The following is a 14,970-nucleotide window of genomic DNA, read 5'->3' on the forward strand; positions in this document are numbered from 1 at the left end:
TTTAGTGCCACCTATTGGAAGTCACAATATAAAAGTCAATATTGACCCTTTTAAGAAAAGAGCCTTGGCACATGGTGTGGGATGAATAACATACCAGATTGCCAATCGGTGGCACTAGAGACCCTGCCCTAATCCTCTGCACAAAGACTATTGGCATCTGTAATACTAATGTAATACTAACCCACAGGGCAAACTGTGACATCCCATATGGGCGAAACTATAGCGGCTGCAGGGGTTGTAATTGCCTGGTGGGGAGGCCTCAAAAGGCCTCAAAAGGTCTCTTTGGACTCTGATAAAAATGCTATTAAAAGTTCACCCTTTTCAAAAACAAATATGAATAAAAGAAAAACACTAGAAAAAAGCAGGAAACTCCTGCCTTAAATAAAAAAAGAGGAAAAGACACCCGAGCTAAAAGGTTTGGAAATTACAAATAATCTACATTTTTCAAGGGGAAATTTGCATGTTGCTGTAAAAAGGATGCTCATTATACCACTGAGTGTAGTAGTAAAACTCTTTAGGTTGTACTGTATAAACTAGTTTAAGAACTAAATAATCTTATCCACCATAAACATTTACTTGATCCTAAGGCTGGATGCAAAGTCTTTCTAGTTATGTAGATGGATGCGTGGTGCCTGCACTATAACTAGTGGTGTGCAAGCACTGCCATGCTTAGCTGCTTGGTATTCGTAATGAGTTGTGATGAGCGAGCACTACCATGCTTGGGTGCTCGGTATTTGTAATGAGTAGTGATGAGCAAGCACTACCATGCTTGAATGCAGTGATGAGCAAGCACTACCATGCTCAAGTGGTCAGTACTCGTAATGTGTAGTGATAAGCGAGCACTACCATGCTTGGGTGCTCGGTATTCGTAATGAGTAGTGATGAGCGAGCACTACCATGTTTAGGTCTTGGTACTTGTAATGAGTAGTGATGAGCGAGTCCACTTCCATGCTCAGGTCGTGGTACTCGTAATCGGTAGTGATGAGTGAGCACTACCATGCTTAGGTCTTGGTACTCGTAGTGATGAGCGAGCACTACCATGCTCAGGTGCTCAGTACTCATGATGAGTGAGCACTTCCATGCTTGGGTCTTGGTACTCGTAATGAGTAATGATGAGTGAGCACTACCATGTTTAGGTGCTCGGTACTCCTGATGAGTGAGCACTTCCATTATCGGCTCTTGGAACTCGTAATGAGTAGTGATGAGTGAGCACTACAATGTTTAGGTCTTGGTACTCGAAGATGAGCGAGCACTACCATGCTCAGGTGCTCGGTAATCCTCATGAGTAAGCACTTCCATGCTTGGGTTTTGGTACTCGTAATGAGTAGTGATGAGTGAGCACTACCAAATTTAGGTGCTCGGTACCCGTAATGAGTAGGGATAAGCGAGCACTACCATGCTCGGTGGCTTGGTACTCTTTAAAAGCAGTTGGATGCTCAAATGGGCTTGACTCGAGCACCTGAGTATAACAGAAGTCCATGGGCGACTCAAGCATTTTTCCAGGAAATCTTCCAGAAAAATGTTCAAGTCTCCCATTGACTTCCATTATACTCAGGCAGATTTACCATTCAGACATAGCTGGGTGATGATGAGAACAGTAAGAGCTCATGCGCACGTACCTGCTGAATATTCTTCAGCGATTTGACAGCACATGTGCGCTTCAAATCGCTGCAGAAACACTGCATAATGGATGCAGTGCTTCAGCAGAATAAATCCCGATTTCATGCGCTATGGATGCTTCCCCCACCATAGACAGAGTGGGAGCTGCATCCATAGCACACGGAATAATTGACATGCTGCTTTTCTGAACGCACGGATTTGGGTCAAAATTTTAGCACCCAAATCGCTGCGTTCAAAAAATCAACGTGCGCACGGATTGTGCACAATCTACGTAGATTGTGCAGGGGACACAGGACACATGCATTTACGCTGCAGTGCAATACGCAGCGTAAATGCTTGTAAGTACGCAACGTGCGCATAAGCCCTAAAGGAGGCAAAAACTGACTGTTATTCTGTCTGGCTAAAAAGGGGTCAGGGGTAGCAGTTCCCCATGGATCTTGGTACTTATGGGGGCCCAGTGGTCCCTCTGCCACAAGAAAAGACACGAGTATTATAAACAGCAGCACGAACGTATGACTACCATTACCATTATTCTTGGTATGGAGGACATATTTTTTAAGAAAATTTCTGAAAATATATGCCTATGAACTTATTGAAAGGCTATCGTAGATACAGTGAAACTACCTAGTACAGCCGATATATAGCAGTTTTGTGTTACAGTATATCTTGTATGTTTTTGTTGGCTGTGATAAGATAATTTTGCTGAGAAGTATGCAGCTGCTTATAGGGAGCATTATAGGGTACGTCCACACAGCACAGGGACAGTGTAAGGACAAATGTGACATATACTGGATAATCTCATTCAGATAAAGTGTTTTTGCTTTAACATGAAAATGTATGTTTTGTCACGTGGCAGTCACACCTTGAGAGCATTTCTTAAAACAGGCTGTCCAGACAAGGAAGAATTTGTAAAAAAAAACAAAAACATAAGAAAATACTTCTCAGAATGTTGTAAAATGACAAAATAAGTAACAGCTAGTGATCCCCAATTAGATTTTCTAAAGCTTAGGCCATGTGCTCACGGTAGATCATACCTGTGGACTATTCTGCAGGTATTTCCGCAGGTTCACGCAGCAACTTCCCGGAATCCGCAGCTATCCATTTCTGCGGTATTTCTGCAGAATTGTTGTGTTAAGCCTGTGGAAACCGTGCGGATTTTGTGTGGAACGTCTGCAGATTTCCCGCCCTGTATTTCCATAGTGGAAAGGCAGAAATTCCGCAGATAATTCCGCATGAAAAATTTACATGCAGTTATGTGCGGCTGCGGGAAATACTCAGCCTTTTCCGTAGCCGCAAAAACCGCAGCATTGATATAGCACTCCCCAAATCCCATAAGATAACATGGGGAGTGTCTGTACTTGCGTAAACCCACGGATTTATCTGGAAAATCTAAAAAATCTGCGGGTTTTCCCGCAGCAAAATCCACAGTTACTTTCTCTTGTGGGCACATGGCCTTACTGTGTCACTTGCTGTTGTTTGCACTTTGCTTGATTCTAATGGATATGTGACCACTGCAGACAATCCCTGGCCACTTCTTTATTTGTCCTTTCATTTCTCTGTGGCATAAAGGTAAAAAAATAACTAGAGTGATTGCTATGTTCTCTACATGTTACAGTCATCTACTACAGAGACAGGCAGAATATATTGATAGTCTTTTCTACATTAAAGGTACTTTGTCAGCGATGATGACTGTTCACACCACGTACAGGTGCTTGGTGCATCATGGCGTGGCAAATTATTTAAATACACCTTCCCACCTTCTTGTTTTCCATCTCTCTCCACTCTTCTCTGGCGCTATAAAGCCAGTACTGTCAGTCAAAGAAGGGGACAGGGCGGAGATAGATATAAAACAAGCCGGTTATTAGGTGCATGGCACCGCCATGATGCACCGAGTGCATGTACTTGCTGTGATCAGTCATCCTGTGCTGACACTCCATTTAAGATCTCATGGTACATTTTTGTAATACAGTGCCCCAGCAAAGCACCATATGGTGAAACATCAAAGTCTTATGGTGCTTAGTACAGAGTTATAGGGATTCCATGTAATGCAGTTATGAGTCATACTTGCATTACACGGAGTCCCTATAACTCTGTACTAAGCACTATAATCCTTCGATGTTTCACCATATGGTGCTTTTCTGTGGCACTGTATTATAAAGATGTACTATATAGAAGCAGGTCTTCCAGGGAAGATCTCTGGCATTTAAAGGAGTCTGAGTTGTGCAGTTGAACATTCATAGAGTTTTCCCATAAACAATATTCATTATCTTTTCATGGTATAGATAATAAATATATGATCATTGGGGGCCTGAGACCACATCCCCCACCGATCATAAAAGGGTTCCCTGTGTGACTGGAGCAGTAGGGAGCATGTGTGTCTTATAGCAGTACATGGAGCAGCGGTTGCACATGCTCACTGCTATCTTAGTCACACAGTGGACTGTGGGACCAGTAGGAATGCACAAAGGTCAGATCACCTCCAATCACACATTTATCACCTCTCCTATGAATATAATGCTGTTTATGGGATAACGCCTTACAAAGATCTATTCTTCACAAACGTTCATTAATTCATTATTAATAAGTCTGACCACTTTGATTACTCCGTATAGCCTTGCAACCTCACACCATAATCATGTTTATGTCTCCCGGTGTCTAAAGATAATGTGTAGTAGAGCATTTATTTGTACGGCCTGCGCTATGTGTAATTTTCCTATAGCTGTTTATTCTAACATTATCCAGCTGTATCTCTTCTACACATGCCAACCTCCCAATGAAATGCCTTTAATGATTTTTTCAGTCTTCCGTATGATGTTACCTCTAGTTTTATATATTTATTTTCCCTTTTAATTAGCAATTTTTCCCATGCATATCATATTAATGTCTATAGTTCAGAAATAGTAAAATTATTTTTCTTAATAATTTTTTCATGGATTACTCAGAGCCACATTACGTTGCAGTTGTAGTTAAAGGGAATCTGTCAGGTGCAATATGCACCCAGAACCACAAGCAGTTCTAGGTGTATATTGCTAATCACTGCCTAACCGTCCCTGTATACACTAAGCATAGATAAAGAGATCTTTAGTGGGCCCCATTAGCATATTAACATGCCCCTGTGGGTGTGCTAACATGCTAATGAATGCGCAGCATCAGAAGATGATCTCACTCACCTCTTCGCTGCCATCGCCGCTCAACACTGGATTTCGGCTTAGTGCACATGACCCCAAAGTTTTGGTCATGCGCACTACTTCAGTTTGAAGCCAGGATGTGTACACCCAACTTCATAGTGCGCATGACCGAAACTCCGGAGTCTTGAGCACTGAGTTAGTGTCGGGCGGCGATGGCAGCGGAGATCGGAGAGGGAGATCATCCTCTGACGATGCACATTCATTAGCATGTTAGCACGCCGACAGGGACATACTAACATGCTAATGGGGCCGACTAACCAGGGGATCTAACGCCCCGGGGACTAATCCCTAATCACTCATTAGCATATTCTAAAAGATCTTTAGACATACTTTTTCTAAAGATCTCTTTACCTATGCTAGTGTATACAGGGACAGTTAGGCAGGGAATAGCAATATGCATTCAGAACTGCTCGTGGTTCTAGGTGCATATTGGACCTGACAGGTTCCCTTTAAGGGAAGATGTTTATTATCCATATGAAAATGAAGTTCAAAACTTCAAATAGGAGGTGCTGAGAGTTTCACTCACCTAAAAATAATACTGAATGGAGAGTACTTCATACCGTGTTTCCCCGAAAATAAGCCCTCGCGCATTTTTCGGGACAAAAAATAATATAAGATAGTATCTTATTTTTAGAGAAACATGGTAGTGACTAAATGTAAAGATAAAGATTAAAAAAATAGACTGGTTCAGCTGAGTTTGAAATTTTATGAAAATACCTAATAGCCCTATTTGGTTTAAATGTGTGAATATTAAGTGTATAGGATGAATCAGAGAACAAATAGAAGATGGTCACACGAATAGAATGATTGCAGGATCCAACTATATAAGAATTGTTTTTAGTCTGTAGCCATGGAGACACATGAGGGCAAAAACATTTTTTTTTATAATCGTGCTGTAGTGCCGGACGATGACTTAAGGCCGCTTTACATGCTGCGTTCTCACTAGTGAGATTGCTAGCATGCGTATCTGCCCCTATTTATGCGTCACGGGCAAATTGCTGCCCATGGCGCACAAAATCGCGCTGACCCGTCACACTACTTACCTGCCTAGCGATGTCACTGTGACCGGCGAACTGCCTCCTTTCTGAGGGGGTGGTTCGTTCGGCATCACAGCAACGTCACTAAGCAGCCACCCAATCAAAGCGGAGGGGTGAAGATGAGCGGGATAAACATCCCACCCACCTCCTTCCTTCCTCATTGAGGGCGGCCGCAGGTAAGGTGAGGTTCCTCGTTCCTGCGGTGTCACACATAGCGATGTGTGTTGCCGCAGGAATGAAGAAACAACATTGTACCTGCAGCAGCAACGATAATTGGGAATAGGGGGGCATGTTACCGATTAGCGATTTTGCATGTTTTTGCGACGATTCAAAATCGCTCATAGGTGTCACACGCAACGACATTGCTAACGTGGCCGAATGTGCGTCACAAATTTCATGACCCCCAACGACATCACTTTAGCGATGTCGTAGCGTGTAAAGCGGCCTTTACTCACCACTCTGGCCAGGTTGCGTCCTCCCCCGCACTTCCCCAGCCAGCCATGTGTGCTTCTGCCTCCTTCCCCTCCAGGGCCCTGTAAATGCTGCATAGGTTTCTTGGGAGTGCACCTAAGATGTGTGCGTGCACACCGTCCCTACTCTTGAAAGACCGGTGTGCTATTTCCAGGCATCCTAGACAATCAGTGTTCCAGTGTTCCGGTCTGCCATCTAGCTAACTGTTAAGTCCTGAGCTCCCGTCCTGTTATCCCTGTATCCGTCTCCAGTACCTGCCTTCCCATACCTGCCTATCTTTGCAGTGCCCACCAGTCCTGTTTGTACCCACCTGTCCAGCCTGCCTCAATCACTTTGCATGTACCTGTCTTTTCCTGAATCCATCACATGTCCGGGGGTCAGCTGCCACAGTCCCGTTCACTTCCCTAGGAGTGGTACCTGGTGTCCGCCTCGCGGTTGGTGCTTAGTTAAGCACCTCCCACTAAGGGTAAGCCTGGAGTTCCCATGTGGTCCAGTGGGTCCACTAATCCTGCTCACTGCCCTTACATTGGCCGTGAGCGTTGAACCTGATAAGGTGGCCACACTTTGTACTTCTTGTAAAAGTGTTCACACCCTTGATTTCGATGGGAATGGCTGACTATCATATGTGTATGGGAGTTCCCTTCTCTCTTCTACAGATGAAATTGGAAGAAAGCTGGATCGACCGTCTTGAATTTCATTACTACAGTAATAGTTTTGTACTCAGGGGGATAAGCAGCTTCCATTGGTGTTTAATTTACTTACTATCATTCATGTCCTCTTTGAAAATGCATGTATACTCGGTAGAACCAAGTGTGCATATTTATCCGGGTTCGGGATGAAACGATGGTGGCCAAACAAGCAGCCAACGACTGTTGAAAGTGTATTGGCACCTATAGTCAGATATGTCCCCAACCCCTGCATGCCAGGACCACCTGTAGATTTTACATTGGTATCAAAAATGTACAGCTCTGTGGAAAAAAGATGTTTTTCAACAGATTATTTGTAGCTTCAGTGCTGGTCCAGAGATGGAAATGTTGAATTTACTGGTCTTCGTGTTTGTGTCCTCGATTGTAGTTTCCACCAGGAGAGCAAAAAGTGTATATTCCCTGCACAATATGTCGGCCTACATAAAAAAGAATAATGATACTGTGGATACATAAAGAATGTGCCTGTCCCACTAAGTGTAAAAATAATCAAAGGAGGCCCTGTGGCACTTCTGGAACGTGCATTTAAGAAGCTTCCACCCAATGCCACCTTTGATTTTTCCTCAAGCGGTGATGTATATAGACATGAAAAAGAAAAATACCGCATGATAAGAAATGTATAAACTTTCTGTTTGACCTTTCTCTTCAATGTCATTCTTACGTTTTAAAAAAAATTGATCGAAATGTAGATAAAAGGTTGTAGGTGTTATTCCTAGCAAACAATTTCATTCTAATGTTATTCTTGAAGAGGATATAAAGATATATATATATATATATATATATATATATATATATATATATATATAAAAAACTCACCTGGCTGAATGGTTGCTTAGGACATCCCGACTTCATGCTTACAGTTTCCTTTGATTTTAGGAAGGCAACACAGCTTGTAGCCTGTTCACAGTACCGCTATAGAGTTTATATATTTCAAAAACTTTTTGTTCAGATCATCCAAATTTTTAAATAATTTTATAATGATGGCTCTATGTGACTGTTCACATGTTCATGTTTACATTTAATTGACCAAAATATCAAGATAATCTTTTAAAGGGAATCTATCAGCAGGTTTTTGCTACCTCATCTGAGAGCAGCATGATGTAGGCAAAGAGGGCCTAAATCCAACAATGTATCACTTAGATTATGTGCAGCCATTTGACACAAGCCAAGATTTTAGATTTTGCATGTAGCAGTGCTGAGAGAGCTGACCCGGCCCACACAAGGCTTTCAGTGTACATTTCCATAGGCAGAAGTTGCTAATCATATAAGGGGCAGAGTTGGACTACAGCTCACATGCTGCTGAGACCCACTAATGATAAAGATAAGAGGCATAAACTAAAGCTGGGTTCACACTAAGCGACAGCGACGTCGCTGTTACGTCACCATTTTCGGTGACGTAACAGCGACCTTGTAAGTCGCTGTTATGATCGCTGCTTAGCTGTCAAACACAGCAGAAGCAGCGATCATAACGTCGCTGTGCTACATGTGCAGAGAGCAGGGAGCCGCGCTTAGCGCTGGCTCCTTGCTCTCCTAGGTACAGTACACATCGGGTTAATTAACCCGATGTGTGCTGCAGCTACATGTCACAGTGCAGAGAGCAGGGAGCCGCGCGCACTGCTTAGCGCTGGCTCCTTGCTCTCCTTGCTACAGTACACATCGGGTTAATTAACCCGATGTGTACTGCAGCCACATGTGCACAGAGCAGGAGACGGCACTGGCAGCAAGAGGGGAGGCTGGTAACGAAGGTAAATATCGGGTAACCAGGGAAAGGTCTTCCCTTGGTTACCCGATGTTTACGCTGGTTACAGCTTACCGCAGCTGCCAGACGCCGGCTCCTGCTCTCTGCTCGCTTCATTTCGTCGCTCTCTCGCTGTCACACACAGCGATGTGTGTGTCACAGCGGGAGAGTGACGACCAAAAAATGAAGCTGGACATTCAGCAACGACCGGCGACCTCACAGCAGGGGCCAGGTCGTTGCTGGATGTCACACACAGCGACAGCGACGGGACGTCGCTGCAATGTCACAGAAAATGGTGACGTAGCAGCGACGTCGTTGTCGTTGTCACTGTGTGTGACACCACCTTAACATTGCAGATAAACAAAAACAGACATTGAGATAAGGGCTGAATTCTCTGTATTAACTCTTACAGCATGCTGTCTTTAGATTACATTACATAGAAACCTGCTGACAGAGTCCCTATAAGTAATGTAGGGGTTTTAGGAGAACTAAATTACCTATTCAGGCCATCAATATGATGCAATGATCCTTTCTTCTCTGGTACAATATTTACAAACATTGATTTCTTGTGTTTCCATTGTATGAAGCAGAAGCTTGGTTGTAGCTCCTGAGATCCAGCCTGTCTATCATTTTGCGGACTGAAATGTCCAAATTCTGTATTTCAGACATTGAGAAAGAAAGGCCTCAATGGGTGTGATAGTCCAGATCCTGATGCAGACGATTCTGTAGGTCACAGCCCAGAGTCTGAGGACAAGTACAGAAAGATTAATGAAGATATTGATCTAATGATCAGCAGGCAAAGATTGTGTGTAAGTACTCTGACCATCTATTCAGTTGTTGATATATCTGTGGTATTTCTCTAAACCTGGCAGGCATTGAACAAGAAAGAACACAGAGGCTGTGACAGCCCCGATCCCGACTCCTCTTATGCCCTCACCCCACGCACTGAAGAAAAATATAAAAAAATTAATGAAGAGTTTGATATTATGATCAAGAGCCATAAAATACCTGTAAGTACCTGAGGTCACATGGCTGGTCTGCTAATTACCGCTGACGTAACACCCCTTAACCCTTGCAGTGCTGGTTTACTATTGAAACACCTAAATTGCTAGCTACCCCCTACTCCCTAGACATGAAATAAAGTATCCCGCAATTCCAGAAATGCAAACCCTTAATGAAACTGCCTCGTTCCACTGAATTACACATTTAATAGGTTAATCTCAAAAAGTCCCTGATTGTAAGCTATTAAATAACAGCCAAAGACCCTTAGCTTTCCTATAATTAGGTGTAAATGCGTAAAGTATTTTAGCAGTTAAGCATATTTTAAGAATTTTGCTTTGAAAATTATGAAATGAAACGAGGTTTATATGAAAAATTCAGATAAGGGATAATTCTGGTCTTTACAGGTTGATGTTCAGTTCTACTCTCTTCTGCCTTGAAGGTATCTGTCAGTAGAGTGGACGCCTTCACATTAAGCCTTTAGCAACTTACTCATAAACATGATTTATTATTTGCATTTGGAATCATTATAAAGCCCCCTAAAGTGCCAACTACAGCCCTTAATTAAAATAGTTCTACAAACCAAAGGATTGCCACCTCTAAGTAAGGTCTTCAGTCCTATTTGAAGCATTAGTGTTAAAAAATTGATAGGATATAGACGTTCTTTCCAGTTATATATGGTATTATGGTAAATGATAGGCCTTTGTCAGATCGGGAAGGAATCTTTCCCCTAATATGGGGCTTACTGTCTGCCTCAGGGGTTTTTGTCTTATTCTGGATCAACATGTTAGGCTTTAGGTTGAACACAAAGTGGTGGTTCACCCATATTCATTATTGGCCACATCAATATTATGTTGAGAAACAAGGTTTCTTTCAAATACCTTGTGTTGCCAATAGTGCCTGTGAGCACCGCTATTGCAGATCGCTCTTCCCCATCGCTTAATCCCAGGGCTCCGTGACCTCGGGGATCTGGTGATGTCACGTCAACTTCCTGTTCACCTGATATCACCGCGGCCAGCTTCAGCCTCCGTTAGTGACTGAGCTGTGGGTGGTGTTACACCGCTCATCACAGCGCAGCGTCACATAGCAGCATCTCCCTGCCCCCTCCTCCTTCACTGCAGTGGCCCGCAAACAGGAGACACGCTGGCTGTGACAAGCGGTGAAACTACGCCCACAACCCAGTCACTCATTGAGACTGGGGCAATCCGCGGTGATGTCAGGTGAACAGGAAGTTGATGTGACATCACCGGATCCCCGAAGTCACGGAGCCCGAGGGCCAGGCGATGGGAAAGAGTGGTCCGCAATAGCGCTGCTCACAGACACTATTGGCAGCACAAGGTATTTAAGAGAAACATTATGAAATCAGAAGCAAACTTAGTGCAATATGTCCACAATTGACTTCCATGGGTGGCATTAGTTGCCTTAGTACAACTAAGTGGTTGGCCAAAGTCATAATATGGTCACGTATGAGCCCCTTAGAGGTACTAATAGGCTGAGAAGAAATGCAAGTAGCATTTTGGACCCTTGATAAAAATGTTGAGCTCTTAATCAAAAACAACGTATCTAGGTATCCTTATGCCAAAGGGTTAAAGGAATATTCCCATCTCCAAGATCCTATCCCAATATGTAGTAGGTGTAATAATAATAATAATATTAGCAAAAACCTCCAATTAGAAATGTAATATGATTCTCCTGATAGTGACAGTTAGTTGCTCGTGGTCATAACCATGGATACCATAGGTCCCGCAATGCCCTGCACATGAGGTAAGTGACTAGCTAATCAGTAGAGCTATACTACAGTTCTAATTGTAGGTATTTGCTACTATTATTATTACAAGACTTACATATTGGGATAAGATCTTGGAGACGGCAATACCCCTTTAAATGCTAGTAGCCACGGCTACATGAACTCCTTTACCATGATGCCACCACACTGGCGTGCTGGGGTGATACTATGGCGCTCTTAAGCTTTGCTTCCTCTCAAGTTTTCCGCCTTCATTTTCATGTTTGCAATGTAGATCTAAATTTAATATGCCAACCCTGAACCAATTCAGATGCCTTGCCAGTCATTTAAGAGAAATAACTTTGCATGAGCTTTTCCCTGTTTTGTTTTTGATGTAATGTATAATGAGATGCATGTTTACATGCATAGAAAATCATCAAATGATTGATTGTTTTTTCTGAGTGGGATGACATACGTATGTAAATGTGGGCTGTTTTTTTTCTCTATTCTTTTTCCATCCTGTTCAATGTAGAACCGTCTGCTTAACACGGTAACAGTTCAGTAAGAATTGACTGTTGTTCAATTTACAGTATTATGTGAAAAATGATCCAACCTGCTTAAGCCACACAGAGCATTGCCTGAGCCCCGCCATCTGCTGTGTCTGAGACGACTAGTGGTCCTGTATAGGTTTACAGAAGTCACAATTAAAGATGAGTTCCCATGAGGGACATTTATAGTTATTGATAGGATATGTCATACACGACAGCTAGATGATGCCAATCCCACTAATGGTAATTTACAGAACTCCCCTGGAAAACATTTGTAAGAGCTGCACATACAGTGTATTTCCACCTAACATGTTGAAACAGTGCCTCCTTCCTGGGATAGATGCACACCCCTGTGATGGAACCTGCATGTTGGACATTAATATGATATTTATTTTAGTCATCATATATGACCATTAACCTCCACAGCGCTTAACAGTCATTATCACCACTGTCGCCATCGGGGCTCACAATCTACATTCCCTATCAATATGTCTTTGGAATATTGGGGACAACCGGAGAACCCAGAGGAAACCTACACAAACATGAAGATAGCATACAAACTCCTTGATGATGTTGTTCTTCGTGGGATTTGAATCTAGGACCTCTGAGCCACCGTGCTGCTCAAAACATAGTATATCCCATGAAAGTGCCATGATTGTCCCAGATGGGCCAATTTACTAAATCTCTGTGCTAATAATGAGTCCTATAGGGATAATCTTGAGATTCTCTATGAATTGTAAAACCTCATGATATTATTACTTGAAAGTAATACCGCCTTGTTCATAGATGCCAGATTCTCTACTATGCATGCCACTGCTGCTTGGCTCCTCATTAGAGATGAGCAAACCTGAGGTTTGGATTCAGAAACTGAGCTCCAAAAATACGAGGTTCAGGTTTGAGGTTCGAACGAGTGACGAGTACGAAGCACTCAAGTGAGCAGTGCGCTGTGCTTGGGTATCAGTGATGCACAGCCCTGTGCGAGCCGCATGTAGTGTTTGATCAGCTCACATTTGAGGTAAAATCAGCATGATCAGATGTAGTGTACACACACAGAACCCCCCCCAAAAAATATATAAACCCCGCCCACCCTGCTTGGAAGTGTTTTGCTAATGGCCCATAAGCAAAACACTTCTGGTGCAGGGTGGGCGGGGTTTATATATATTTTTGGGGTGTTGTATGTGTACACTACATCTGATCATGCTGATTTTACCCTAAATGTGAGCCGATCAAACACGCAACTCACAGAGGGCTGAGCATCACTCATACCCAAGCACAGCACTACTCGCTTGAGTGCTTCATACTCGTTATTCGTTTGAACCTCGAACCCGAACTTTGGGGGGGTTTTAGAGCTCGGTTTCCGAACCCAAACCTCATTCCTTAGGTTCGCTCCGCTCTACTCCTCATCTCCAAGTCCTAGTCAACATTTGTAGTAACATGGTCAACCTTTGCTTAATTACGATCCCCAGGATCAGAGGGAGTCCCAACGATCATAACACCTGCAATCAGGACACAGTTGACAACTTGACTTTTGATTTTTCTGGACAGTGTATTTAGAAATTAAGGACAAAAAGTATTTTTTAGGGACTTGTTAGAAAAATATAATAAATCATTGAGTATAAGTGATCCATGCCTACAGCCCATAATTCTGATCAGAAGACATCAGCTGTACTCAATGTAAACTGTAAAATGATGATAATTACATTAAAAAAACCTCTACAAGTTTCTTCTACTTCAAAAAAAATCACAAACTCCTTAAAATGTTTTTATTAACACCTATTTCTACAGACTGTCCTCGAATTTCTGGGACTTTGGTAAACCAGGATCAGGAAATTATCCAAACTTGGCACAAAATTTAGAATATTTCACATTTTATGCAAATTTTAATAGAGTAGGGGGCACCTGAGCTTCTATGTACCCTGTAATAGTCTGAATTGTGATAGAGTTGGATTCTCATTAGTACTCTATGGGGACTCTTCTTCTATGGGAAACTTTGTATTTGTTACGTTATGTTTTTTGGAATAGTCTGAATGCCTTTTTTGGTAATCTTTGAGTTTTATGGTGCCTTCATTAAATATATACTACATAATGAAATAGTAACTCCTATGACGGTGCTGGCACATAACTCAATGCCTTCACGATGAGTTGTCTATGCTACGGGATATGGTATATGTGTGCCCACATATGTTATCCCTGGTAATTCAGGAGTCATCTGGGTGCTTTTCCATCGGTGCCACCCTGTTCAGTTGCCCTGAAATTCTTGGGTGACTGGATAGTTGCAGTATGTATTCACACAAGCTCTTTTAGATGCTTATGTAGCAGAGATGCAATTTGAGAGCAGGGACACGAATGGCTTTTAAAACCCCGTGTTGATCACGGCAGTAGCAGCTGTTGGCATCGAGATGGACAGGAGGAAAGGATTACTAGCAGGCGGGAAGAGGGGAGGTTTACATGAAATCCACACAAGTCTTAGAATGATTCACTTGTCTTATGCAAATATAGATTAGAGAGCACAGATCATAAATATAGAAGGAAAGAGCAGCCTGGAATGTGCAGCCGCCCCAAGGTACAGTAAACATCACTGTACATTTCTATGAGATCATTATCATGGAGAGACGCTCTGTGCCGTCTTATCTAGAATGCATGTGCTGTACGCTTCGTATAAACGTCTTTATATGTCCGAGACGCTTTTTAAACAAAATATATGGACTTGAAAACCTCGGCAATGAAAACCTTGAAATAAAACAAATGGAGTCGAGAATCAATTACTGACCTTGTGCTTCACAAAAGGGCAATTCAGACTGTGGTTCTTGTGGTTTAAAAGTATAGGGTGTCCTGGTCTGAAGGCTGGACACTGCCATTTTACACAGGAAGGATGGCACCATCAAAATGACAGCCTCACAGACGCTCTAAACACATGGCACACTAGATCCATTTTTGGTTTG

General features: G+C 42.7%; 1 protein-coding gene across 14 annotated transcripts in view; it reads left to right on the top strand.

Moving 5' to 3' along the window:
• MEF2C (myocyte enhancer factor 2C) overlaps positions 1-14,970 on the top strand; it is a 370,333-nt gene that overhangs the window by 292,591 nt on the left and 62,772 nt on the right. For 10 of the 14 annotated variants that reach the window (XM_075325110.1, XM_075325119.1, XM_075325113.1 and 7 more), the window contains one exon: positions 9,424-9,567. In XM_075325110.1, coding sequence (XP_075181225.1) covers positions 9,424-9,567 — 144 coding nt within the window. Of the gene's footprint in view, positions 1-9,423; positions 9,568-9,630; positions 9,769-14,970 lie in introns of all 14 variants that reach the window. The other 4 variants (XM_075325112.1, XM_075325114.1, XM_075325116.1 and 1 more) reach the window with 1 other exon arrangement.

Source organism: Anomaloglossus baeobatrachus, chromosome 1 (assembly GCF_048569485.1).
Source record: "Anomaloglossus baeobatrachus isolate aAnoBae1 chromosome 1, aAnoBae1.hap1, whole genome shotgun sequence".
Taxonomy (NCBI): Eukaryota; Metazoa; Chordata; class Amphibia; order Anura; family Aromobatidae; genus Anomaloglossus; species Anomaloglossus baeobatrachus.